Here is a 27,291-nt window from a genome sequence, read left to right on the forward strand (position 1 = left end):
TGGATCACTTTTTAAAGCACAACACAGTCTATGGCACTTCACACAGAGAGCATAATATGCTGCTCAAAGGAAACTGCATCAAGAACATGACTGCAGTGCTAGCAGTAGGATGAGGAGGTATGTAATGCTAGCCTGAAAACCATTCAGCCCCCAATTTCTCAACCACCAGGTAGAACACTTTATTGAAACAGACAATCCAGTATGTAAACTCAAGTTATATTAAAATTGAGTTATACAATCATACACGTTTTATTAAATTAGAGCACTACTAAGGTTTATATTTACATGATGATATTGAATGTGCATACATATTACACTCAAGACACCCATCCTGTAAACAGCACTAGCCCACCATAGAGTTCTTTAGCTTTACAAATAACAGCTATAAATATTTGTGGACTTATTAACTACTTGTCAGGCTGTCTCTTTAGAACACTTATGAATGCATCCTTCGGCACTTCCACGTTCCCAATTTTCCTCAACTTCTTTTTTCCTTCTGCTTGCCTCTTCAGAAGCTTCATTTTCCGTGAAATATCACCACCATACTGTTTTTAAAAAAGTTATTTATAATATTTCCACATTTTATAGCAATAATAAAGCTGTAATCATAGATATGAGGCACCTTTTTTTCCCTCAAGAACTAAATCATTTAAGGAAGAGGAAAAAAATAGAGGTAGGGCCTCCATATCCGCAGATCTTGCTCGACGCAAGTGTCTCCTGAGCCCTCCGAAGGTAACCGGAGTGGAGTGTTCGGCAACTGCAACTGCAGGCTTCAGATCGGCCATGTCTGGCTAAAAACCATGACTTCTTGTTTCTCAAGGGAAACCAAAAGCAACTTTTTTGGACATATTAGGCATTCTGAGGCCCAAGGAAGCCTCTGAAGGGGGGAGTTTTTTGCCAACATAAAATGCAAAAAGAGACACTTACACATTTTGCCAGGACATTTTTTCGATAAGCTTTCACCCTGAAAAAGAAGTTCCGTAATGTTTCAATGCATAGCTCCAATTGCATTCTGCACAGCCATTCTATGCAAGTCAGTGTTATATATGCCAAATGATTTGGCTACGTGACTCAAGAATAATTCAACACAGGCCTTCAGATGGCCAATACCCTTTGGCACAGAGCAGCTACAATTAGTTAAATGTTAGTAAAGGCAAGAATGTCCTACAGCCCATTTTTCCGGTTTGTTTTCCACTGGGAGTCAACATGAACAACAACATCTCTCTTTTTTATGTCTCAAAGTGGGCTGAGAGAATCTGGGTACACAGTCTACACTACACATTTCCTATGCACAAGAGGGTACTACAGAGAAATAAGTTGCGTTTCTTCTTCCTTTAATTTGAAATGGAGCGCTATTTTGTTATTGCTTCAGTTGTACCCCATGCAATGTTATTTTTGGAGCTGTCTTTGAAGACAGGCAACTTCCAGAAGAATATCAGCAATAAAATACCTAACTGGCACCAGCCTCTTAAACCACACTACTCCTATATAGAGGAAGTTTCAATGGTTAATTATGAGTCTCCAGCCTAAATTCAAGGAGCTGAGATGGTCCTGACTTGTTTAGTGATAAAATAGCATAAGTCCAAGGTATCCCAGCAAGCACCTCTTTCACATACATTATGATCTTCATATGAAGCCCTGCTCTGTCTGAAAAAAGGCTGGCATTTTCTATAAGAGCCCAGCCAGTACTAGCATCCCATCTGTGGGATGCACTGGAAGTTCAAAGGGCTAACTTTCTATGTATCTATGTATTTTAATTTTATTTTTTTAAGGAAACAGAACAGGGCTGTTGAAAAGTATAGAAATCTAAAAAGTTTTTAAATTGATGGATTGTGTGTGTGCGTATTATTCACATATTTTTATGCTCTTTTGGAAAACGGGACTTTTAAATATATTTATCATTCTATAATTTATCATTATTACAAGCTTCTTTGTAGCCTTGTTGACTGGAAAAGCAGGGCAGAAAGAACAAATCAAGTGTCATGTTGACTTGAACTGCTTTGTGCTTGTATAATATGAATTTTTCTTTAACTGCAGTCGGGGAGCTCACAGTAAATATTAGAAATGGCTTTAAAAAGTTATTAGAGAAAAAGGGAATAAAAGCTACCCTTTGGCCACCTTTAAAAACAAACAGTAAGTCAAGACTAATAACTCACGTTTCTCTTGCAATTATTTTGCTCCCAACAGCTGCCTGAATAGCTATTTCAAAAAGTTGTCTTGGAATAACATTTTTTAAACGTTCACATATAGCTTTACCAGCAGTATATGCTTTGTCCCTGGGGGAAGAAAAAAGGAAAGCGTGAGAATTCTGCAGCCTGACATCAAAGTTTAATCCCATCACTAAACATATTTAACTCTGTTAAATTTACCAATTCAACAAGATCAGGGGTGTCAAACATAAGGCCTGCAGAACCATATGCGGCCCCAGGAAGTTCTTTGGCCCCTGTGATAACTGGGCTGTCCCAACACTGCCCTTTTAGCAGACCTGATTCTGCCAAGGCTCTGGGAGTGAGAGACAGAAGGAGGCTTCAGAACACAAGGAATGCTACAGGGGAAAGGTCAGATCAAAAGAGTTGTGAGAGAGAGATGCTCCTGAGGTATTGCAAGAGCCCGATTATCACATGGGCCACCCTTTCAGCAGCACCACTTCTGCCAAGGTGTCACTTTCCAGATCACCCTCCAGCTGCTGAGCTGCAAAGTAATGCTCAGAAGCAGCACTACAAGGGTGGCCCGCGTGATACTTGGCTCTCCCATATCTTGAAAATATGATAAAGATTTGCACATTTTCATTCCTCTGTCATTTTCAGCTAATGAAATTCTGTGCAAGAACGCTATTTATTTCTGACCATCATTTGCTTAATGATATCACTTCCTGCTTAAACCATGTCACTTCCGACCCTCAGCAGGTGCCATGAATGCCATTTGGCTCACTGTATCAAACAGGTTTTGACACCCCTGATCCTCAACTGTAATTTGCATGGTTGTGCGTTTAAGAGACCTAAGGGTGCAGGTTCACAGATGTTCCTTCCCAGTGCCTCCCATCAGATCATCACAACCCCAGGAAGCCCCAAAAAACCTTGGATTTGATCAGGAAATCACACTTACATAGAAAACTTGGATACAAGCTTTTCATTATAGTTCTGCCATGTCTATTTCAGAGTCATAGTTATTTTTTTAAAAAATGCTTGACTCTTTTTCACCAGAACAAATGTGTTTCTTAAAACACATACACACACAACAGAGGAAGAGATGCCCAAGTCATTTGAGGAGGAGATGTCTTTGATAACTTTCTTTCTCTTAAAAAAAGGATATTTGTTCCGTTTATTTTTTACTCACTTATGTACAATCGTTACTAGTTCTTCTACAGCACTTCCATTTAAAAGAATGTCCATTTTGACCAGATCTGCTGCTTGGTATCCTGCATCTTCATAGTCAAAACTGAAGACACAAAAAATAAAACATTAAATTTGCCACTCCCAATTTTTTGCACTCACTATTTTAACTTGATGAAAATTTTTAAAAACCAGCATTTTTAATATTTGAATGAGGGCACAACCATTTCCATCAGTAAAATGCTCCCATTTCGATCACTGAATCATAAAGACATATTAAGAAAAATTATTGAACCAATATAAGTCTACTCCCAATTCAGCCACAAGTTTCGCATACGCTCCTGAGTAGTTCAGCCAGAGTCACTGCTCCTTCATTTGCTATACTGGATGCAAGATACCTTCTGGAAGTTTGGGTTGAGGTTTGTTTTCCTTTTAAAATAGCAGGAGCTAGAAGTTTACTCAAGGACTCAAAACCAACATGGTAAACAGACAGGAAGAAAAAGATCTAAAGGCCTTAAAGGCAGTCTCAGGGTTTGCATAACCAGGAATACCACCCAATTCCACCCCGTTGCCACTTCCACACAAATCAATGCAACTCCATTTGTGGTGGGCTGGAAGGATGCAGTGGCAGCAGTCTCAGGGCAAAGAGCATCCAAAATCCACTGCCCTCCCATAATCTGCCACCAACACAACCCACATCAGCTTGCCTCATGGATGCACCGCCCCAGGGCGACCTGCCTTATATCATAGAATCAGAGCTGGAAGAGACATACAAGGTCATCTAGTCCAACCCCCTGCCCTCGGAAATGTAGGTCTATCTGGGGAATAGACACTGATGGAGAAGACTGCCATCCTGCTCCATATGAGACAGACAAGATCCCCACAATAGATCATGAGCTGGGAGAGAGCCCATCCCTTCCTCAAAATCTTGAAAGTCAATGGGAATTGGAAACGTGATTTCCAGTATTTGCTTAACATTTTGTGTTATGAAAGCTACATTACCTGGCATATCCAGAGGAGAGGGATTTCAGAGCATCGTAGAAATCTACTACAATTTCATTCAGTGGAAAGAGGTACTTCAGCATGACTCTGTGATCATCGATGTACAGCAACTCTTGCTGAACAGCCCTTCGAGTCTGACAATGAAACACAACAGACTGAGAGCTAACCAGAATTTCCCTTGGGAGGAACCTCCACCAAACCTCCATTTCAAATCAAGAGACTGAGAGAAAGGTCCTGGCAATTAATTTATAACCAAGCAATCAATGCTCCAATGTTTCTTTCTTTGTGAAGGATTTGTTTTGCTAACTTAACTGGTCTGCATGGTCTTCAATGGCTCTTATTCCTCACCAAATTTCCAAGCAAACTACTTTTCTTATTGCGAAGATAACAGTATTTTTATGGAAATTACAGAACATTACTTGATTTGATCACCTATCACTCTGCTTGCTGGATAACAACTAGCTACAAGACTGCAATCCTATATGCACTTACCTGGGAGTAAGGCAGCAATCCTATCCACACTTACCTGGAGTAAGCCCCATTGACTACAATGGGACTTACTTCTGAGTAGGCATGCAAAGGATTGGGCTCTCACTGAACTCAATGAATCTTACTTCCAAGTAGTCATGCAGTGGATTGCACTGTCAGTATTAGAAGAGAGAAGCTATAACTGAGATTGTAAACTGCTAAATTCTTGACTTTCTGTGATAAAGCTGTCCTGCCTAGGACAGCCAAAGGGGATGTCAGGTGTATTCCAGGGCCTACACTAAGTTCACAGAGGTGATCTTTAGTTCATTAAAGTATCCTCTTTTAATTGAATTTCAGTCCAAACAATACAAAGCAATCACAGACTTTAAAATTATAAACTAACCTGGCACAGAGTCAGTATCTTCCCAATATATTCATCAGGTGTTATGATAGTGCCCAACACAATAGGCTCCAAATATTCCACCACGGTGGACTTATCAGGAAACTCAGACGGGTTTATGATGGTCACCTCCTCTTTCCCATATGCCTGCAAAACAGGAAAGAAATCATTTTGCCTCATTTTAAGCAGGCTACTGGGCATGCTTCTTATCCAAAGTGAGTGGCTCAAACCTTTGTTAAAGTTATGAGATGGCAAAACCCCTGAGCATCCATTTCTACTGCAGCATTTTCTAAACGTGATAGCCAAGGCAGGCTTTCTGGATTAAAACTAAATATTTTAAAATATTTCACATTTTTATACTGCCTTTCCTCCAAGGAGCTCAGGGTGGTGTACATGGTTCCTTCACTCCTTTTGTCCTCACAACAACCCTGTGAAGTAGGTTATGCTGCGATCCTATACACATTCCTGGGAGTAAGTCCTACAGAACTTAGTGGAGCTTATTTCTATATAGACATGCACAGGACTGAGTTGAAAGTCACATTTCAATGAGAACTTAGTCCACTTTCTTTGGATATAACCCAGAAAAATATTTTCTTATCTACAATTTACTCCCTGAATCCATTTAGTATGTATCATTTTGTGTGTGCTTGTTACTTTAGCCTTAAAAAAAAAATCCTACATTACCTTTATCAATTTTGGTGAAGAAAGAATTGCCTTATGGGGAACAGTGGGTGTTGTCAGAATGACAGATGCGTTATACTCTTGTTCCAAACGCTGATTAAAAACTTCCATGTGTAAAAGGCCAAGAAAACCCAACCTGTAAACAGAACATTTATACTGTATTCTTTATACTGTATACTTTTAAGTTAACAAAATGCACTGTAAATTACATAGTGCTAATCAATAAGCTCACCAGGAATGCCAGCCAAGCACATTAAGGTTGCAATTAATTACTTACTACATAATTACAGTGGGCCTTTCTTATTCTTGGGCTCAGCATTTGTGGATTTGAATATCTGCATATGATGAGCTCATGACTGGAGAGACTTAGAGGACCTCTGAGTCATGTGACTTCCAGTTTCATCTGGGAGGCAGGGAGGATGCACACAACCTCCAGAGGGCCAGTTGTAGCCCTCAGATAAATAATTTTGGTGCCGTGTGCCCCCCTCCCCCACAAATTTAATTATCCACTGAATTCTGTATTCACAGGGGGTTCTGGAATGTATTTTGCAACTACTGGTGTGACTTGGTGTGACTTGCTGAGTACAAGCATTGAGGGCTTGAAAATCTACTGTCATTCGCCAGGTCACTCCATCTGCTTTAAGAACTGGTCACAAAGGAGCATTGCAAATTCTTCTATCTGGGCATTGTTCTTTTCTTTTTCTTTATTCCACTGATTCCGTGTTTCATCAAACTCCTTCTTTAAGATTTTTATGCTTTTCTGGAATGTCAAAATACCATTCCACAAAGCATGGGCAAAAACAGCATCTTTCTTCTCCTCTTTCTTTTTTTATATTCCTCACAAAGATGAATCACCTTTCCACAAATATCTTCATCTTCAAAACAGCCAAATGCCCAAGGACTCTGTCGTTTTTTCCCTAACCGTTTCTCCAGACAATTAATTCCTGAGCTTGTGTACAAGCTCTGAGTTTCTTTACCTTCTGCCTTTTCACCACTAATTTTCATGTTGCTTTACCTCTCTTATATATGCTTACTGTGCTTGCTAATTGCTTCAGTTAAAGCACACTGGAAAGAAACTCTTATTGAAGCTTTCTGACTCATCAACAGCGAATAGCTGACTCCTTTTAGCAGGTTTAGGAGAAAAAGATGTATTAGTTTCTGTCCTGAACTGTCCTGCACTGTTACTACTGTCCAAAGAGTACTGGAGGGTCTAATTCTTGCAGACTGTTAACCAGTACCACGGGTGTAAAATTTTCCCTGGTCTGCATTCAGGTACTGCACCCTACTCCAAATATCACAAGTCTATGAGTATAGGATTTCTCAAGTCTATGTTCCTACTTCCTATGCTTTCTTCCTTTAACACTCAGCAAGGCTTTTCCTAGCATTTCCAAACTTTCCAAAAGGATCCCTGCAGAACTACCATCTGATCCTGTGTCAGTTCTGTCACATGTGGCACAACTAACACATGCCTGCCCAACATTCTCCAATTATGTTACCAAAGGAGCTGTTTTGTTTAGGGGAATTATTACACTGCCCTTATTGGAACATTAGGATCATAGGCTGGATAACAAGACGGCGTAATGTAGAGAACTTCCCTTTTGCTTAAAGAAGAGACTGAGAGAAAGATAACTTTTAATAAAAGATTATAGTTTTATTACAAAAGCACAAAGGTAAACATAATGCACATGGAGAAATGATAAGTGTATGTTTCTTGGTCCTAATACTTGAATCCAATGTACCTAGCTTTCAAGGTGGTTGCATGTGAAGGGTATTTGGTGCATCTGAGTTAATTAGAAAAAGGAAAGGTTGTAGGGAAAAATTTTAAGGGTCCCTGATCTGCCAAACCCAGCTGCTAACTAAAGGTGGGGAGAGAAGGGGAGAAAAGGGGGGAAGGAGGGGAAGAGTTCCAGGCGCAAGATAGTTACCTATCCTGTAGAGCCAGTGGGGGGGGGGGAGTCCTGTGGAGAGGACCCTCTGACACAACACAGATGTGTTGGTCCTTGGAGAGAGAGAGCATGTGAGAAGAAGCCCTCACTTAAAAGAGGTTTGGAGACAGTGCTGAGCTGGATGGTAGCTTGATTACTACCACACAGCAGGGTGCTTGGAGTATGTAAAACACTGAAAGAGGATCAGGATGTCAGTTATCAGCAAAATTCAATGGCGTCTATGGCTGGGTTCTTAGATGGGGAAACTTAAACAATACAATGAATACAGTAATGTAGGAGACACTTAAACAGTGATTTAAGAAGAAGACAGTTCAAGTTTGCATACAGTACTTAAACAGTGATGGGGTAAAAACAATACAATGAATACAGTAATGTAGGAGACACTTAAACAGTGATTTAAGACACCAGATTTCCTCCCATAATGTGTGACTATTGGGGGGGGGGTTGTGTAACCATGAGCTTGTGGCTTGACCAGAGTTCTAGAAATGTGGCCTGTGTGCTGGGAGAACAGTTTAGCCTGCATGATATTTTAGTCCATAGTAACATAACCAGATATAGAGAGAAAATCAGAACTAAAAGGCAAAAGGGGATTTTCACGTAACACAAGGGTCCACTGTATTCACACACTTACTATGGACCAAACCCCACTGAACACTGTGGGACTTCCTTCTGAATAAATAGGACTTCACCATATGCTTCCAAGTCAAATTAAACCAAGAGACATTGTTCAAACTGTCACAGCCCCAAATACAGCTCAAAGTTGAAGCCCAAAGCAGTAGGTGGAATGCTGTAAGGCTCACCTCCAGCCAGCTCCCAAGGCAAGGCTACTGTCACGGTGAACAGCAACACTGGAATCATTAAGGGTCAGTTTTTCTACTGCACTTTTCAAGTTGTTATACTCCGACTGGTCTATTGGGTACATTCCTGCCGATAAACACAGAAAAGATGGATAACAGCAGCTGATCAATATCCTCCTGCACCTGCTTCAGCACATTCTTCAGGACCACTTAAAATGTCTCTCCTCGTGCAAAAGATGTCTTTTTCAATTGCAGCTCACAAATCATACAGCAGATTTTAAAGGACAAATCTTAGTTGCATTTCACAGAAATTGTAACTGTGTTTCTCCTGAAAGGTTTCCAATGCACCAAAATGCCTGGAATGTTTTAGAAAATCATCCAGGTAAGATAAATCATTCATTCCAATAAAAATGTCTTAGAAGGGTGGTTCCCAAACTTTTTAGCACCAGGACCCACTCTTTAGAATGGCAAACTGTTGGAACCCATCAAATGATGTCATTAAGCTGGAAGTGATACCATGGCCAGAAGTGACATCGGCTGCAATCCTAATCATAATTTCCTGTGAGTAAGCCCCACTGAACAAAATAGGACTTACTTCTGAGTAGACCTGGGTAGCACTGTGTCCATCATCAATTTAGGCTTCAAACCTAAGTCACAATCAGCCAAAGGTCCCATTACACAGCACGCTCATGCTGTTATTTTGCATGGCTTGGAATTGCAACATTCCAGTTTGGAAATCAAAGCAGAACACAGACTTGAATTCTTTTCCAACCACACAACATCCCATCTTCCCACCTATTCAGGGCAAAGCACCAGACCTCTCTACTACCCAGAGCCTGCCCTGCCCAGCAGCTCTGTACCCTGTATTTACAGTTCTATATTTCCAATGGTGGCAGAGCTAAGTGCTGTGCAAATCATATGAAATTGGCTTGCAACATATCTAGTGGGTCTCGATTCACAGTTTGAGAAACACTGTCTTAAGACTATACTTGCAGTCACCCATATTTCTTATGGCTTTGTTTGCATCTAATACTGTCTGGTCCAATGGCATGTAGCTTTGAAACAATGGTGAAAAAGTGTAGCAGACTTTTCAGTATTGTGTGACACATTCAAAATCTGGAATGACTGATAATGTTTCCTTCACCAGGTAGTTGTTTGCTACCAGTAGCAGAGACAGGACTGCACAGTGAACACACATATGTGTTATGAAATCTTGAAGGAGTCCTGTGTCCTAAAATCATATGATATCGCCCATCATTAACAGCTCCTTCTCACATTACATTTGGGGCAAGAGAGCCAGCCCAGTGTGGCTTCTTCCCATGTCACTGGCGTATCATGAAAGGAGTCTATGCTTACAGCTCCTCCCAACACCAACACTGTCCCTCCCAGAAACTGGGCAACAGCTGGGATGCAGAGAGTCCTCCTACATAGCTTGGAGCGTCTCTCGTTACCCAGAGCAGTGGTTCTGAAACCTGGGTCACAACGTCCCCACAGCCTCTTCTTCCTGACTTACAGCCCAATCCTATCCCCACTTACCTGGGAGTAAGCCTCACTGACTTACTTCGGAGTAGGCAGGCATAGGATTGGGCTGAGATTTCATGAGATCCAAGATGGTGGCACCCAAATCTAATGAGATTTTGTAAGACCCAAGATGGCAGCACCCAAATATTGCAAGATTTGGATGTTGCCATCTTGGATATCACAACATTTCGTGAGATTCATGATGGCAGCACCCAGGGGAACAGATAGGAGGAACCACCAGGGATATCCCGCAGTGCCCCTATGAGTGTGCCGTGACACCCTAAGGTGCTGATCCCCTGTCCTAGAGGGATGGGAAGGAGTCACATTATGTCATAATGTAAGGGCCATTTGGTGTTTAAAACAAAATGGACATATTATAATATACATGAGAGTCACTTTTCCTTGCAGCATTAGCTTCATGTCCCAGGAACTAAGATTCCTTAACAGCCCTGGGCATTTTCTGATATTAATACACATTAAACTGCTTCCCATCTTTTGAATATGTACACCTCACCTGCAAAGACCATTGGTTTCGCTGATTTAAACCCAGGCAATGGCTCCACTGGTTGGTTATGTAAATAGAGTGTATCTCCTATTTGGGCTTCCGTAACCTCTTTCATTCCAGCAATCAGATAGCCAACCTGGCCAGCATATCTAAATAAAATTGGTATCATGTGGAAATATGTATCATTTCAAGTATTTCAAACCTCTCTCCCCTTGCAGATTAGCTACTTCAGAATTTGATCACCCATTCTCTCAGCACACTTCTCAACTGGCTACAATAATGTCAAACCCTTGCCACCTTGCTCTTGGCTTCTGCTCTTTCTCAAAAATGCTCGCACAGCCCTCACAAACTAAGGGAAGACAAGTGTTTTATTGTTGATTGAAATTAAGTGATTTAAGGCAGAAACGGAGAGGGACCCACAAGCGGGACTCAAATGCCATTAATCAATTCTGCCTATTGGGCTCTGCTTTGTATCTTCCCTGAATGTCAACGGAAAAGACAAATGTTGAAGGACAAGCTGGCTTCCTGCTGCTGGCATGGCAGCCATACCGACAAGAAACCAAGACATCAGCAAAGATAAAAAATAATGCTTTAAGTTCTATCTGGGGGGGGGGACTTTTAAAACTTACAGTTTGTGTTTCGGCTGTTCATTGGGTGTCAAAATTCCTACTTCAAGAACTTCATAAATTTTTTGTGCGTAAGTCGACGCTATCTTTTGGCCTTTGCAAACTTCCCCACCAAACAGTGCTATGTTAGCAATAACTCCCCTGTAGTGATCAAAGGTTGAGTCGAACACCAGAGCCTTCAGTGGGTCACACGTACTAACTTGAGGCCTGTTGTAATAAAATACAAAAATTTAAAAAAAAAAAACCAAAGCTTGTTGCATTATAGAGATTCAATATCCTTTATTCAGATCTACACAGGCATCTCCCACATATCCATGGATCCTGTATCCGTGGATTCACTTAGCAGCGGTTCTCCACCACCACCACCACCCCGTACCCATTACTTATCTATTTTCCTTTAGTGTGGTGCCAAACACTCCTGTCTATTCCTTTACAGTCTGTTATTGTGACTACAAACGGTGGTAAGAGGATCGATGAGCAGAACGCAAGCACACGGTTTTTGTATGCTTGAAAAAGCCCACCTGCTCACCCTGATCCTATTAGTTTGGGAGGCATCTGGCCTCCTAACCCAGAAGTAACTGGTGATGATGTCATCACCAGTTACTTCCAGTGGTACTTAAGATATTCAGTCCATGAGAGGTGGTACATCGGGGGACAAAGGCTGAAAAACACTGCATTAAATGACCCTTCATTCTAGTACTGTGAGACAGGAAGAAAAGTCTCTCTACACTCCACTCTATGCATTTTAGAAGTCTCAATCATGTCCCCCTCGCTTGTCTTTTTCCCAAGCTTAAAAGCCCCAAATGTTGCAATCATTCCTTGTGGGGAAGATGCTCCAGCCCTCTGATCATCTGGTTGAAGCAACAACAGCAAACAATTATAAAACCATATCCAGTGTGGCACACAGAATGCCATGACATATTTATATCTCTCCACATGCTGCTTTGTCATCACAAGTCTGGGTTACCAGATGAATCTACCAACATGGACACTCACCAGATTAAGGTTATTATTAAAGGGCTTCCAATGAGCACCTATTGAAGGCGAAACTTAGACATAGCTACTATTTCACAATAGTGTACAAAATGACAGCAAAGAAAGCTTACGGAGGAATCTTTTCAATAACTTCCTGAAGTACTCTTCCGACATTTGTTCCTAGCTTAGCAGAAATCTAAATTGAGGGAAAAAAATAAAGAATTACCTTATTTCAAAAGAATGCTACCCAAAACTGTATGAATTCTACATTTGTATGCATTGTTTAAATACAATGCCCAGTCTTATACATTAAGACTTTAAAAAAATATTTGCATCCTCCAAGTAATCCAGAGAGCATGCGATGGCAATGCAAGACAGATCCATGCACTTATAGCCACATGGCACTTAAGCACATGTAAATGGACTATGGACTTCAGTTTATGCATTCAGTTCACAGATCCAAGCAGGCTACTCCATTCAAGACTGTCATAGGAACCTGCCTCCTCCCGAGGCAGAACCCTGATCCATCTAGCTCAGCATTGTCAATGCTGGTTAGTGGAAGCTCTCCAAGGTTTCAGGTAAAAATCTTTTCCCAGCCCTACCTGGAGATGCCAGGAATTGAACATGGAACTTTCTGCTTGCAAAACAGGTGCTCTACTATTGAGAAGCCCATCTCCATACATTCACTAGCCAAACAAATGGTCATTGTCAAAACCGTTTGCACTAACAATCACTGGAATTTAATCTCCTTACAACTAAGTGATTGGTACGGTGGGCCCTCATGTGCAGGCTCAGCACCCACAGATTTGACTATCTGTTGATGTGTAGCCCACGGATGGAGGGCCTCAGAGGACCTCCTGGACATGACTGGAAGGCACTTTCAGTTTGCTGGCATGAACTTGAAGCCACTTCTGGGAAGTTTTGGAAGAGGCCGGAGAGTCACACACAACCTCTGGAGGGCCAGGCACAGCAATTGCCCAGGTAAGCAACTGCAGCAGCACCATCCCATAGATTTCATTATCTGTGGAATTTGGTATCCATGGAGAGTCCTGGAACAGATCCCTCGAGGATACCGAGTGCCCACTGTACTGTCAAAGCTGTGTATACTAGTCATCTATTGGGGCTTTCAAAACAAGGCCTAATCCAGTAAAGATCGGCCTTAGGTAATAAATACTATGGCTTTACCCCATATATTAAGAAAGGAGCTCTGTGTACAGAATCCTACTTCATTTGGCTTTCACACCAATCCAGTAAAGATCAGCCTCAGATTGTAAATACCAGGGCTTTACCCCATATATTAAGAAAGGACCTCTGTGTGCAGAATCCTACTTCATTAGTCACTGAGCAAAGAAGCAAGCACCTTATAAGTGACCACCAAACATTCAAAAGATGGTATAAAAAGATGTAAGGGAGACATGGCCAGTGATTAAAGGATGGCCATTGAGGAGACCAGAGGGCATGGGATAGGGTTACTGCCTCAGAAGAATGAGGTAGCACCCAAAACAGCCCCAGGACAGAGCAAGCAGACCAGTGGAAGAGGCACCAGCATGAACATAAGAACAGCCCCACTGGATCAGGTCATAGGCCCATCTAGTCCAGCTTCCTGTATCTCACAGCGGCCCACCAAATGCCCCAGGGAGCACACCACATAACAAGAGACCTCATCCTGGTGCCCTCCCTTGCATCTGGCATTCTGACATAGCCCATTTCTAAAATCATGAGGTTGCGCATAAACATCATGGCTTGTAACCCGTAATGGATTTTTCCTCCAGAAACATGTCCAATCCCCTTTTAAAGGCATCCAGGCCAGATGCCATCATCACATCATGTGGCAAGGAGTTCCACAGACCAACCACACACTGAGTAAAGAAATATTTTCTTTTGTCTGTTCTAACTCTCCCAACACTCAATTTTAGTGGATGTCCCCTGGTTCTGGTGTTATGTGAGAGTGTAAAGAACATCTCTCTATCCACTGTCCATCCCCTGCATAATTTTGTATGTCTCAATGAAATGTATGAAAGAAACCCCCTTCCCATGATAAACTCTGTGGCCAGTTACATGGCTTTAATTCCCCCTTTCAGACTTCAGGCCTTCATGACTCATAGGCAGCTGCTACCAAGGTGGGGAAGGGGCATGATGGAACTGTTCACAAAAGACATCTTACCCTAATGCAGTCTCCTCTGGGAATATCAAATATTTTTTCAATTTGTTTTTCAACCCTCTCAGGATCTGCATTTTTCAAATCAATCTGCAAAACAGTGATGTTGTCAGAACAATGTAACAACCAGGACAATGCGAACAATGCAACAGAACTCTGAAGTTCATTCTCGTGCAGCCAAAGTCACAGAAAACAGTCCTGTGGCATTCGTGTTTTGAAAAATATGTCTTTGATTTACCACATTCTTCTCTTTTTTCATTTTTTCATCTTTTATCACCTAAGTGTCCATCTGAGAATAGACCTACAAATAAGGCAGTGGTTCTCAAACTCTCTGGGAGTTAAGGAGTCAAGGCTTCTTCAGAGCCATCATGTAAAACAGAACATCTTTTGGGTCATCAGCATTCTATTTTAGTTATATAAATATCCTAAAATGATTAGTCAGTATACAATACGCTTTTTAAAAGATAATTTCTTGCCTGCAGGTTAACAATCCAAATCAACTGATATAACTGAAAAGGTAAGGGAATGTATGTAAAAAGGGCAGTCAGGGAGAATGCAAAAGAAAATATGGATTCTCAGCCCAAAACTGGAGGTGATAGAAGGGATACAGAAGGAAAGGTAACCTAGAATAAGCAAGTTTTTCATTCTGCCACTGCTCTGAGGAGGAAAAAGAGATATTAAGAGGTAGTTTTTCTTAACCTGGGGGTTGTGGTCCTCCAAGGCAGCAGGAATTTTTTAACTCCTTAAGGGGGGTGGTGACATAGCAGTGACAGCAGGAGGTTGGCAAAGGCACTTCTAGGTTCGCACCGCTGCTGGCACAGACTAAGTAAAAAAGAGGGGTTTGAACATTCCCATCCGCGGCGGTGGCTGGAGACGCTGCAGAACTTGGGTTCTTGCCACCGCCGAACACGGGTAAGTCCGAAACCCATTTTTTTTACTTAGCAGCAGTGCAAGCCTGGAAGTGCCATCACCAACATCATCACTGGGTTGCCGCCACCCTTAATGGTCCCCAACAAGCACTTACAAATTCCCTCACCTTTAGGTAAAGGTTGGAAACAACTGAGGTAGGGAGTCCTGAGCACAGAAAGAAGCCAGGTCAAATAATCAGTGCTGAGCAAGCAGAAGATTGCATAGAGCAGAACATCAAAAAGTTCAGGGCACATAAGTAGAAATCAAGGTAGAAAAATAGCATGGAGTAAGCTTACAAAGGACTTGTAAAGAGAGAAGAAGCTCAGAACAAATACAGGTAGGAAAAGGTAATAAGAAAAATACAGAAATGGCACACAATCAGAATGACAACCTAGGGTCCTGGGGCAAACCTCAGCCACAATTGCACTGGAAAGCACCAGGGATGATGGAACAACTCAAAGTTCAATATTTTTAATTCTCTAATAGAGTGTTTCTCAAACTGTGGGTTAGAACCCACTAGGTGGGTCAGTTTCAGGTGCGTTGCATAGCAATTTGTTCAGCCACCATTAAAAATACAGAGCTGAAAATACAGGGTACAGAGCTGCTGGGCAGGGTGGGCTTCTGGTGGGAGAGAGACATGGTGCTTTGCCCTGAATAGATGCAAAGGGAAGATGGGACACTGGGAAGGGGGAGGGCTGTGTGGTTAGAGAGGCTCCAAGCCTGTGTTCTGCTTTGACTTCTGAGCTGGAATGTTTGAATTCCAAGCTATGCAAAATAACAGCATGAGGGTGTGTAATGAGTCTTTTGGCTTATCAGTGGCTTAGGTTTGAAGCCTAAATTGATATCACTTCTGGCTATGACATCACTTCCAGGTTAATCACTTCTGGTGGGTCCCAAGAGACCATCATTCTAAAAAGTGGATCCTGGTGCTAAAAATTTTGAGAACCTCTGTTCTAATATTATATGAGTTTACCTTATTTATGACAGGAATTATTGATAGCTGTGCTTCAAATGCAAGATAAAAATTTGCCACAGTTTGAGCCTGAATGCCCTAGAAAAAAAAAAAACCAAAATTAAAACTTGTGTAGAAAATACTGTTTCAGAGAAAAGGAAAAGCAACATGCAAATAACACATTAATGCAACTACGGGTGAAATTCTAACCCACTTTCCAGCACTGACATAAGGGCAATGCAGCCCTGAGGTAAGGGCACAAACATTTCCTTACTTTGAGGAGTCCTCCGTGAGTGCCGCTCAATTGCAGGATGCAGCACATGTCCCACTGGCACCGATATGCCAGTGCTGGAAAGTTGGTTAGGATTTGGGCCAATGTGTGTTAACAGGTTATATAATCTGTCCTTCCAATTCAGCAAGGATGAGCTCTGCAAAAACCGTGTTTGATCACAACCTGCCTTTCTGAGTCAGTTCCCATGTATGCAGAAGATTGCTGCAGTGGATGGGCCCCATATTAAGCACTGAAGGGTGGAGACATCATGCTTTACAATTCTGTGATTGTTGTTTAAAGGGATAAATGAGTGCTCCCACGTTTAAGGGATCCGACATGAAAGCGCTTAGCTTTGTAAAGATGTGGAAAAAGGGGACAAAAAATGTCACAAGCATAGGTGGAGAAAGAAATATGTCCCACACCGCCAAAGATGTCGCACATACTAGACAAAAGGTGCCCAGTGAGACAAACATAGTCATAAAGCATTTCAGTTACAACAGAGGCATCAACTGAAAAGGAGAAATCAAATCAGTTCCCCAAAGGCATCAACTGAAAAAGAGAAATCAAATCAGTTCCCCAAAGGCAGATCATATGGGGCCGAATTCTGGGAAAAGTCACCACTTTAACTAAATAAATACAGGACTCTGCGTCTGGCATGCTCACATGCCTAACAAAATTATCTCAAGTCCATATCATACAAAACAGATGTGTACAGCAGGCACTGAGCTGGTCCTTTTCTATAACGTATTTAAGTCATCCAGGATAACAGATGACAGTCAGACCCTGGTATCCGCAGGGTTCCATTTCAGAATGCGATACATTCTTGGACAAACCTGGGAGAAGAAAGGAACCTCAACACAACCTAGAAGTGGGTCTTTCAGGACTAGAAACAGCTCTACAGACTTGGAAATGGTGTGGTTTGGGACAAAAAGATAAAAAAGCACCAAAATTGGGGTCCTTATGTTTTTTAAAGGGATTTAAATTCGGATCCCAGTATCCACTGCATCCATGGTGAGTCAAATCCACAGATGCCAGACCAGCAGATACCAGGGTCCGACTGTATTCTTCTCTGAACTGTTAATCCCACTGGAAGAGGAAAGCTCTTCCAAAAACAACAAAAGGCTGAAGTTCACTTATTAGGTTTACATGAGACTGCAATGGGAAGTATTTAAAGACCTTACCTCATTTGCATCCACTACAAGCAAGACACCTTGACAAGCAGACAATGATCGTGACACTTCATAGCTAAAATCCACATGGCCCTGTGCAAGAAAAGAACAACAGGCTAGTCATGAAGCTCAGGAACCATGTTTAACTTGATAGTGCAAGGCCTAGTTAAGACTGTAAATAGGACGTATCAGGTCATGGGTCTGGATGCCACCTTCACTTACACATAAAGTTTTCTCATCTATTAGAAAAGGGAACAACTGCATAAATGGAATGACCCAAGCTAATCAAGAAAGCTGAATCACAGCCATAACTTTGCTCCAGCTTCATGGCAAAAATGCAAATATCATTGCTTAGTTTCATCTAACCTCAGGATTCAGCAATACCAACAATTCACTTACTGGTGTGTCAATGAGATTTAAGAGGTAATTTGTTCCTTTGTGGCTATAAAAGAGAGAGGCAGTCTGGGCTTTAACGGTGATTCCTCGTTCCCGTTCCACTTGCAATTTATCCAGAACTTGTTTATTATGGTTGGTTTTGTCAATTGCTCCTAAAGAGTTAAACACAGTAATTAACATACACTATAAGTGAAATTATTCTGTCCTTTTATGCACAGCCCAATTTCATGTCAACACTGAACTTTTCTGCACTAATCCACTTGTATGTGTTCTCTTTCTAAAACTAGGATGTACACTGTGAAGCTCATCTGAAAATTCTTGGCACCATGGATAGCAAAAATGCTACATGGACAACACAGTTCCATTCACACAATGGAACGGAAAATCTAAGTCTCCTCTTCCTAAGTTCTACATAACGGCATACTAAATATACATAACATACTAAAATGTTCTCAGCAGCCACAACAGATAACAATTTTACAGCATTCAAATTTAAATATTTCAGTTTCCCCCTAATTCGATACAACTATCAACATGTAAAAAAAAAAGACATTGTTTGTAAGGACAAAACATAGCGTAGTTAACAAGACAGTCCACACTCTAAAAGTCTCTTACCTGTTATCTCCAGCAGTCTATCTGCTAAAGTACTTTTGCCATGGTCCACATGAGCTATTATGCTGAAATTTCTAATATTTTCAACAGGAAATTTGGACATATCACCCGCATCCTAAAATAAGGAAGAGTCTCAATTCATGAACACCTTAGGACAGTGGAGAAATCACACAGGAATGTGTCCCTCTGCTGATGCATTTAGAATGGTAAATTTAAAACGATGTCTTTGGATTTCATGAGTATAAATGTATTTCTAAGTTTTTCTACTCATGACGAAAAGATGTCACCTTATGTGAATTTGCTAGTCTATTGTTACAATGCTCACAGCTGGCCACTTGAGGGAGCACTTATCACACAACTGGACTTGGTGGAATATGGTACTGTCATTCCTGAACTGCAATCCTGCGTACACTCGAGAGTTACGTTTATTATTATTCTATAGCAGGGGTGCCCAAACCCCAGCCTGGGGGCCACTTGCAGCCCTTGGGGACTCCCAATGCGACGGCGGGAAGCCCCCATTCTCCAATGAGCCTCTAACCTTTCGGAGACTTGCTGGAGCCCATGCTGGCCTGAAGCAACTTCTCTCAGTGTGAGGACGACTTCTCACCTGAGCTGTGGGATGAGGTTTCCCTCCACTACTTGCTGTTTCATGTCTGTGATGCAGCAGTGGCAGCGAAGGAAAGGTTGGCCTTGCTTTGTGCAAGGCCTTTTATAGGTCCTGAGCAAGACCTTCATTCATTCATATAAGTTCCATCTCTAACATATTTATGTAAACTTATTCAAATTTTAAATTAATTCTTTTTTTCCCCGGCCCCCAACCCAGTGTCAAAAAGATGATGTGGCCCTCCTGACAAAATGTTTGGACACCCCTGTTCTATAGTATTGACAGTGGAAGGTCTCCCTCTTGAGCACTTGGCCACTGTGAGAAACTGGATGCTGGGCAACATGGCTCTTTCGTCTTGATCCAGCCAAGCTTTTCTTGCAATGTATCCAGCTTCATTCTTATTCCAGCATCTTTGTTAATGTTATGCACTCATCACACAAGTATGTAGCCTGTTGCAAATATGCAGTTATTTAGCAGCAACTCTTAAATGATATGTTTAAGGCTACAAACCAGAAAAAACTTACCTGGAGTGGATTCTGTTGAAACAAACAGAACGTTTCCAAGTAAATCTGCTTGGGACTGGGCAGTTTATTAATAAACGTTTCATTTCCCTGATGCTCACTAAAAATATGCAATGCTAACCGCCTGGGCTCAGCTGAAGGCCTTGCCGGGGAGGGAACAAATAGGTTTTCGTTCGGGCTCTTCCACTCTTGATCACACCCTTTTATTATCTTTTCTTGTAGAGAAATATCTAGTCCACTACAAGGGCAAGCTATTCGTGGCCTTCATTGATCTACGTGGAGCCTTCGACTCCATCAATAGGGAAATCTTATGGAGCAAACTAGCTTCATGGGGGATCGACCCTTGATTGCTGTTCTTAATTCTTAATTCGACAACTTCATTCTTCCAACTTTTGCCGGATCCGTACTAATAGATCTGGATCCCTTTCGGACAGGATTCCAGTTACCAAAGGGGTGCGTCAGGGCTGTATTTTAGCTCCCTTTTTATTTAATTTATTCCTGGCTAATTTGCGCACCCAGCTGTCCCATTGTGATCATTTTGCCTCTACCCTCAATCGTGCCCCCCTCCCTATTTGCTTTACGCCGATGACGCCGTGTTGTTATCTATTTCTAGACCAGGTTTGCGCCATTTACTGACAGAGTTTCAATCATACTGTTTATCAAACGACCTGGTAATAAACATGAAGAAGACCACAATTTTGGTCTTCTCCAAGTCTTGGGCACCGGTCTCATGGAAATTTGGTAACGATTCCTTCCAACAAGTAAAATCCTTTAAGTATCTTGGGATCACTTTCCACCACCGCCTCAGTTGGTCTCTCCATAGGAAACTGGCCATTTTTTTCTACAACACTTCACCTTAATGCAATAGCTCGTTTCCACTTCAATTGTGGAAACCAATATATCCCTGCAGCCCTCCAGATATATCAAGCCAAAACTCTCAGCCAACCCCTGTATGGAGTTCCTATATGGATTGAGGCCGCAAATAATGAACTGGATCAGGTGGAGTCCATTTTTTTAAGGCGCATTCTGGGCGTGCCAAATTGAATCAGGTTATCGACCATGGCCTTGGAACTTGGGATTCATCTCCCTTCTACCATGGCGTGGTCTTTAGCCTTCAAATACTGGTTACATCTTCATTTAAATTCCCAGCCTGATTCCCTTCTCCATGATCTTCTAAAAGATTCCTATACCTCTATTTGGTTCAGGCTTTTAGAAGCCAAACTTCAAGCCTTGGATATTTCCCTAGAATCTCTTGCTGACATTGGCCTTAACCAGGCCCACTCCATTATCAAGACCAGACTTTTTGAAGTCGAAACTCAGTTACTATTTTCTAACATCAATCCCACCTGCTCCCCTCATTATTTTGGTCTATTACCATCTCCCAACCGTGTTGCCAACTGTTTTAAGGAATTAATCAATCCAAGTAAGAGGCGGGCATTTATGCTTGCCAGATTCAATATTTTTCCCTCCGCAGTCCTCGAGGGAAGATTTCATAATGTTCCGCTTGATAGCAGGACTTGTAAATTCTGCTTTCTGGAACCTAATATGCTGGTTCATATTTTATGTCATTGTCCTGCTCTTCAAACACTTCATGATTCCTTTCTTGATCCAATTTTGTCTGCCCTCTCTGGTTCACCTGATGATTCCCTGCATTCCCTTTTGGAAGACAATTCTGTGGCTACCACTGATTTGGTTGCTGACTATTTGTTAGCCGTTATAAGGAAAATATCCTCATGCGTTCCATCAACTTAAATTTTATGTTGCAAACAGAACCTTGTTGAACTGACTGTATCTGTGTTCTGGTTAATATTTGTTTTAATGCCAGTAAAGGTTCTCGAAATCGAATCAAAAATATGCAATGAGGGGGAAAAACCTCAGGGGACCGCCTGCCATACAATGATGCTCCTGGATGAAGTTGGATACCTGATGTCATCTTCTTCAGAAAGCAAAGTAATACCAACAACTGGCTATAGATTGTCACAGAACATGTCTCAGTTATATTATTTGTGCAATTGGGGAAGTGCTTAATAATGACTAAATCAATTCCACCCTACTGATATGTAGCAGTACACAAAAAGCAGTTACCTTGACAGTCTGAGAGTGACACTGCCTAAGGAACGTGCGGCGAAGAGCTCCAGGAGGGATTTTCTTCCGCAGAGAAACATAAGAAAAAAATGCAGAGTTATATGACCCCTTCAGCCTGACACAAAGACACAAGGCCCTTTTCATGACTGCAAACATGATTCAGCTGCAACAGTCACAATTCAGACTGAGGTACGGCAATGCAAGCTTTTAGACTAACATCACCGGTTTAGCCACTGGTTCAGTAGAGTGTCTTCATCCCTCCTCCACATCAGGGCACTTGCTTCTACAAGTAAGAGTCCAAAACACAAACACATTTCCAAAAGATGGAGAAAGTCTTTTTATGAAGCATTCTCCGCATTGGCCAGACAGATCCAAGATTCACAGAATACAAAGATGATCCTTTCTCGTAAGCCTGTGAAAAACAAGAGGAGTTTAAACTTAGTTTTTCTGAAGTACATCTAATCTGTTCTAAAACTGTTTACTTCTTTCTTTGATGCACCCAAGCGACAATTATATTTTCTAGGTGGGGAACTGCTTCCTGCAAGTACAGAACAAACAATCTTGATGCAGCAGATTCCATAGGCTGAGGTCCTCCACTGTAAAGAGCAAACCTATGGTCAAGCAATAAGGCCACAATCCTAACCCATTTTCCAGCAGAGAGATAAGGGCAATGCAACAACGAGGTAAGGGAACAAACATTGCCCTACCTTAAGGAGGCCTCTGTGACTGCCCCCCAACTGCAGGATGCAGCACATGCCCCACTGGCACTGCTACGCCAGTGCTGGAAAGTTGGTTAGGATTGCACCCTGAGAGCACAATCCTAACCAACTTTCCAGTACTGCGGGACAAGCAATGCAAGGTAAGGGAACACACCTTGCCTTACCTTGAGGAGACCTCTGTGACTGCCCCCCAACTGCAAGATGCAACATGTGCCTGACTGGCACAGTTATGCTAGTGCTGGAAAGTTGATTAGGATTGCGCCCTAAGACCCCTCCTTAAGTAGAAGTTAGGTTCCAAGGGTCTGCACCTCTGTTTAAATGTACTTAAGTTGAAACATTCAGTTCTTGCTGGCCCGGTGCTATCGTGTCTGCGTGAAATCACCACCAAAGGATGTACTGCATATCCACAAAAGCACTAAAGCAGCCATTCATAACTTGGATGTCTATAATGCAGGGAGCCAAGGTTCAACCCATATATATATATAACTCAGAGCATGATCACAAAACTCAGATAGTTTTACTCTGCCCCTGCTAAAGATAAATAGAGCACCACTTAGGGCCCTATCCTACCCCAGCCCCTCCCCCTGCTGGTGCAGCCACACTGGAAAGGTACATACTATATACTACAGTATGGGAGGGATCAGGAGGCTTTGGGGGAGATGGAATTTAAATCCCCTTACCCTTCCATAAGCCTCCTGCTCTGCAATAGGTCTCCTAAGACCTACCAGCTGTCACTGGTGCAGGTCTGAGGAGAGAAAAAGGACAGGGACACAGTGAAAAAGGAGGATAGGATCCGGATCCACCCCCTCCAGCAGGCTCCCAAAGTCAATAATCTTCTGAATACCAGCTGCTGGGGACAAATGGGCTACTTCTTCCCATGCTTGTAGACTTCCCAGGCTAGCTCCCCCTGGAAATAGGATGCTGGATTAAGGCTGCAATGTACAGGATTGCACTATAGATGGAACTTCTGTCTGATCCACAAAGCTCTGCCATTGTATACTGCATTCTCCCAATCCGCAGGTGTTCCTCAGCCATTCTTCTAAATGCATCAGCATGCTCTAGTCTTTTTTAGCTGTATCAAGAAACACATCTAGCTTGTTTGCAAAATCAAAAGAACAAACACGCAACCTGTGACCGTACAGTACACTTTGCATAGTCGGGAAGCTACAGTTGGCCATTCCTTCACAGCAAATATGTGTAGCTGCAGTTCCAATCAACAGTCTAGGCTGGGTTGCATCCCCAGCTGGCCCCTATGCCTCAGTAACCAGGGAAAACATGGGTAATTTGAAGCATGATAAAGCCAATGGACACATGCAACCACCCCCCAATAAGAAGAGCCCTGCTGGATCAGGCCAAAGGCCCATCGAGTCCAGCTTCCTGTATCTCACAGTGGCCCACCAGACGTCTCTGGGAGCACACAAGATAACAAGAGATATGTATCCTGTTGCCACTCCCTTGCATGTGGCATTCAGAGACAGACTAGTTCTAAAACCAGGAGGTCACACATACCCATTACAGATTGTAACCTATGATGAACTTTTCCTCCAGAAATCTGTCCACTCCCCTATCAAAGGCCATCCCCACATCGTCTGGCGAGGAGTTCCACAGATTAATTACACAAAGAAATATTTTCATTTGTTTGTCCTAACAATCAATTTTAGTGGATTTCGATGAAGAAAAACATCCCTCTATCCAATCCCTATCCATACCCTGCATAATGTTGAACTTCACAACCATGTCCTTGTCCTCCCCAGTGCGTTTTTTGTATGTATATATGCATTCATTTGGAGGGGCTTTCTAGAGTCTTTCATATACATCCCTGCTACTTATTCTAACAGAACAGGCAAACTGAAGTCAAAATTAAAATTTGTTTCCCTCCCAGTACAATTAAAAAATGCTGCAATTCTAGACACACTTTCGTGGGAGTAAGCCCCATTGACTGTCCTTGGACTGACTTTTGAGGAAACCTGCATTGACAGGGCTCTGAGCATGCCATCCCAGCCAAACTTTCCTGGGAGTAAGGCCCATTGACTGTGCTAGGACTACTTCCAAGGAGGCCTGCTTGGAGAGTCCTAGACACACTTTCCTGGGAGTAAGCCCCATTGACTGTGCTGGAGCTACTTCCAAGGACACCTAACTGCAGGGTCCTAAACACTTTCCAGGGAATAAGGCCCACTGACTGCTGGGACAGCTTCTGAGGAGACCTGCCAGGAGGCTGCCACCCCTGCCTCTTTCCTGGGAGTAAGGCCCATTGACTGTGCAGGGACTGCTTCCGAGGTGAACTGCCTGGAGGGTCCTAGACACACATTCCTGGGAGTATGCCCCATTGAATGTGCTGGGACTGCTTCTAAGGAGACCTGCCAGAAGGGTCCTAGACACACTTTCCTGAGAGAAAGGCCCACTGAATGTGCTGCAACTACTTCTGAGGAGAACTGCCTGGACGATCCTAGAAACTGACTGTGCTGGGACTGCTACCGAGGAGACTTGCCTGGAGGCTCCTGGACACACTTTCCTGCGAGTAAGGCCCATTGACTGTGCCTTCACTGCTACTGAGATCTGCCTGGAGGCTCCTGGACACACTTTCCAGAGAGTAAGGCCCATTGACTGTGCCTTCACTGCTTCCCAGGAGACCTGCCTAGAGGCTCCAAGGCACACTTTCCTGGGAGGAAGGCCCACTGACTGTGCTGGGACTGCTCCTAAGGAGACCTGCCTGGAGGCTCCTGGACACACTTGCCAACACCAACACCTCCAGTGGCAGGAAGTTCCACACACCAATAAGAACCAGGCCGCCCTTGTCCAGCCTTCCCATCCAGCACTTATTTGAAAGACAACTAGGCCATCATGTGCCACAACCATCACTCCATGTGGCAGGCATTCTGCAGACCCATCAGAGCTAGGCAACCCTTGTCCAGCCTTCCCATCCAGCACCCCTTTGAAAGACATCTAGCTCAGTGTTTCTTTAACTGTGGCTCGGGACCCAATAGGTGGGTCGGGAGCCAATTTCAGGTTGTTTCCCATTCATTTCAATATTTCTTTTTTCATATATTAGACTTGAGGCTGCCATGGGATGTGACTGCATTTGGGGAAATGTAACAGGCCTGTACTTCCAACAAGCTACTATGTATATGCTTTTAACAATGATAGCAAATGGAACTTACTCCTGAGTAAGTGTGGCTAGGATTGCACTGTAGGATTGTTAAAAATGTTCCTGCTTGATGATACCACTGTCGGTCATGACAGCACTTCCTGTGGGTCCTGACACTCTCATTCTAAAAAGTGGAACCGGGTGCTAAATGTGTGAGAACCACTGATCTAGGCCAACAGGTGACATCACCACCACCTCCTGTGGCAGGGAGTTGCACAGACCAACCAGGGTCAATCAGCCCCTGAGCAATCCTAGACACATTTTCCTGGGAGTAAGGCCCACTGACTGCACTGGGACTGCTTCCAAGGAGACCTGCCTAGACGATCCTAGACACACTTTCCTGGGAGTAATGCCCACCGACTGTGCTGGGACTGCTTCCGAGGAGACCTGCCAGGAGGCTCCTGGACACACTTTCCTGAGAGTAAGGCCCACTGAATGTGCTGCGACTGCTTCCGAGGAGACCTGCATGCAGGGCTCGAAGGCTCCCCAGCCGGGGCCAGGCGGGAGGGGACGAAAAACGACCCGGGGGCCGTTTCCCGCTTGCCACCCTAGGACAGCGAAGCGAGGACCTGCTGGGCCGGCCCGCAATGACTGGCGCCTCGAACCCGCCGCGAAGGCCCGAAGGGTTCCGCCACCGGCCCGGCGAGGACCAGCGCTCGCCAGGGCGTCTAAGAGGCGGGGCCCGCTCACCGCGCCCAGGCTCCTCCCGCCCCTTCCGCGCGCTCATTGGCTCTCTTGTCCCTTGACTGACAGGCCGGTCTCCTCCTTGCCTGTCAGTTGCTGCTTGCTTAGCCGGCTCTGGTGCTGCTCGGCTCTAGCTGCGCCTGTGACCTCACTAGGCCCGAGGGTGCCTCGCCCACCCCTTTATTAACTGGAAGGAAGATGCATTAACTGTAATGGGAGAGTCTGTAATGGGAGCTAGAGCCGGCGTACATGGGATGGAGCTCCCATGCCTATCAAGGCTATCACTTTCCTGGGAGTAAGCCCCATTGAATATTATGGAACTTACATCTGAGTAGACATGGATAGGCTTGGGCTCTGGGGCTGCACTCCTACACCCCCCCCCCCCAGCCTGGGAGTAAGCCCTAATGCCTATAATGGGTCTTACTTGTGAGCAGACATGCAGGCTGGAGCATCAGAGCCTCCCAGGACTTAGATCTGCAACACGGAAGCACGTGGGGGGCACACAGGAAATGACTTGGAAGCATAGAGGTAGAAGATGACTAGAGAAGCACGCACAGTTTGACTTCTGGGGCTGTCACATACTGTAGGCTACTGTAGTTTGACACATACTGTAGGCTTCAGGCTCTTAAAGGGGTGATGGTGCAAGAATGTCTCTGCTTGAAACTGGCATAGAGCAAAGCAGCATCCTGATTCTGGTGCTCGCTGCTGGCAAAGGGAAGTGGCAATTAAATTACATCAGTGCTTCCCAAACTTTTCAGCACCAGGACCCACTTTTTTAAAACGACACTCTATTGGGACCCTCTTAGGTTTTCC

At 43.3% G+C, this 27,291-nt stretch overlaps 1 protein-coding gene across 2 annotated transcripts; it reads right to left on the reverse strand.

Moving 5' to 3' along the window:
* Positions 1-154: 154 nt before the first annotated feature.
* GUF1 (GTP binding elongation factor GUF1) lies at positions 155-26,951 on the reverse strand. 2 transcript variants are annotated; one of them, XM_066632169.1, is made up of 19 exons: positions 26,903-26,934; positions 25,808-25,918; positions 21,931-22,342; positions 18,724-18,835; positions 18,112-18,260; positions 17,725-17,805; positions 16,294-16,371; positions 14,418-14,501; positions 12,385-12,449; positions 11,282-11,485; positions 10,662-10,801; positions 8,630-8,753; positions 5,887-6,019; positions 5,206-5,349; positions 4,335-4,468; positions 3,337-3,438; positions 2,157-2,276; positions 928-964; positions 155-545 (listed from the first exon to the last, which is right to left on the reverse strand). In XM_066632169.1, the coding sequence occupies exons 3-19, from the start codon at positions 22,084-22,086 to the stop codon at positions 408-410; spliced, it is 2,001 nt and encodes a 666-aa protein (XP_066488266.1). In that variant the 5' UTR covers positions 22,087-22,342; positions 25,808-25,918; positions 26,903-26,934; the 3' UTR covers positions 155-407. The 2 variants fall into 2 exon arrangements, with proteins under 2 accessions (XP_066488266.1, XP_066488265.1); XM_066632168.1 differs by lacking the exon at positions 25,808-25,918 and having other exon boundaries at positions 26,903-26,951.
* Between the last annotated feature and the right edge of the window lie 340 nt (positions 26,952-27,291).

This window comes from Tiliqua scincoides, chromosome 6 (genome assembly GCF_035046505.1).
Source record: "Tiliqua scincoides isolate rTilSci1 chromosome 6, rTilSci1.hap2, whole genome shotgun sequence".
Lineage (NCBI taxonomy): Eukaryota > Metazoa > Chordata > Lepidosauria > Squamata > Scincidae > Tiliqua > Tiliqua scincoides.

Excerpts from the sequence above, each read along its gene's own strand:
- GUF1 (XM_066632168.1), bottom strand. The coding sequence starts at position 22,086 with ATGTTTGCAGTCATGAAAAGGGCCTTGTGTCTTTGTGTCAGGCTGAAG. Across the intron at positions 16,372-17,724 it reads TTGTAGTGGATGCAAATGAG|GGCATTCAGGCTCAAACTGT; the intron begins GTAAGGTCTTTA and ends TTTTTTTTCTAG. Across the intron at positions 12,450-14,417 it reads CCAGAGGAGACTGCATTAGG|ATTTCTGCTAAGCTAGGAAC; the intron begins GTAAGATGTCTT and ends CCCTCAATTTAG.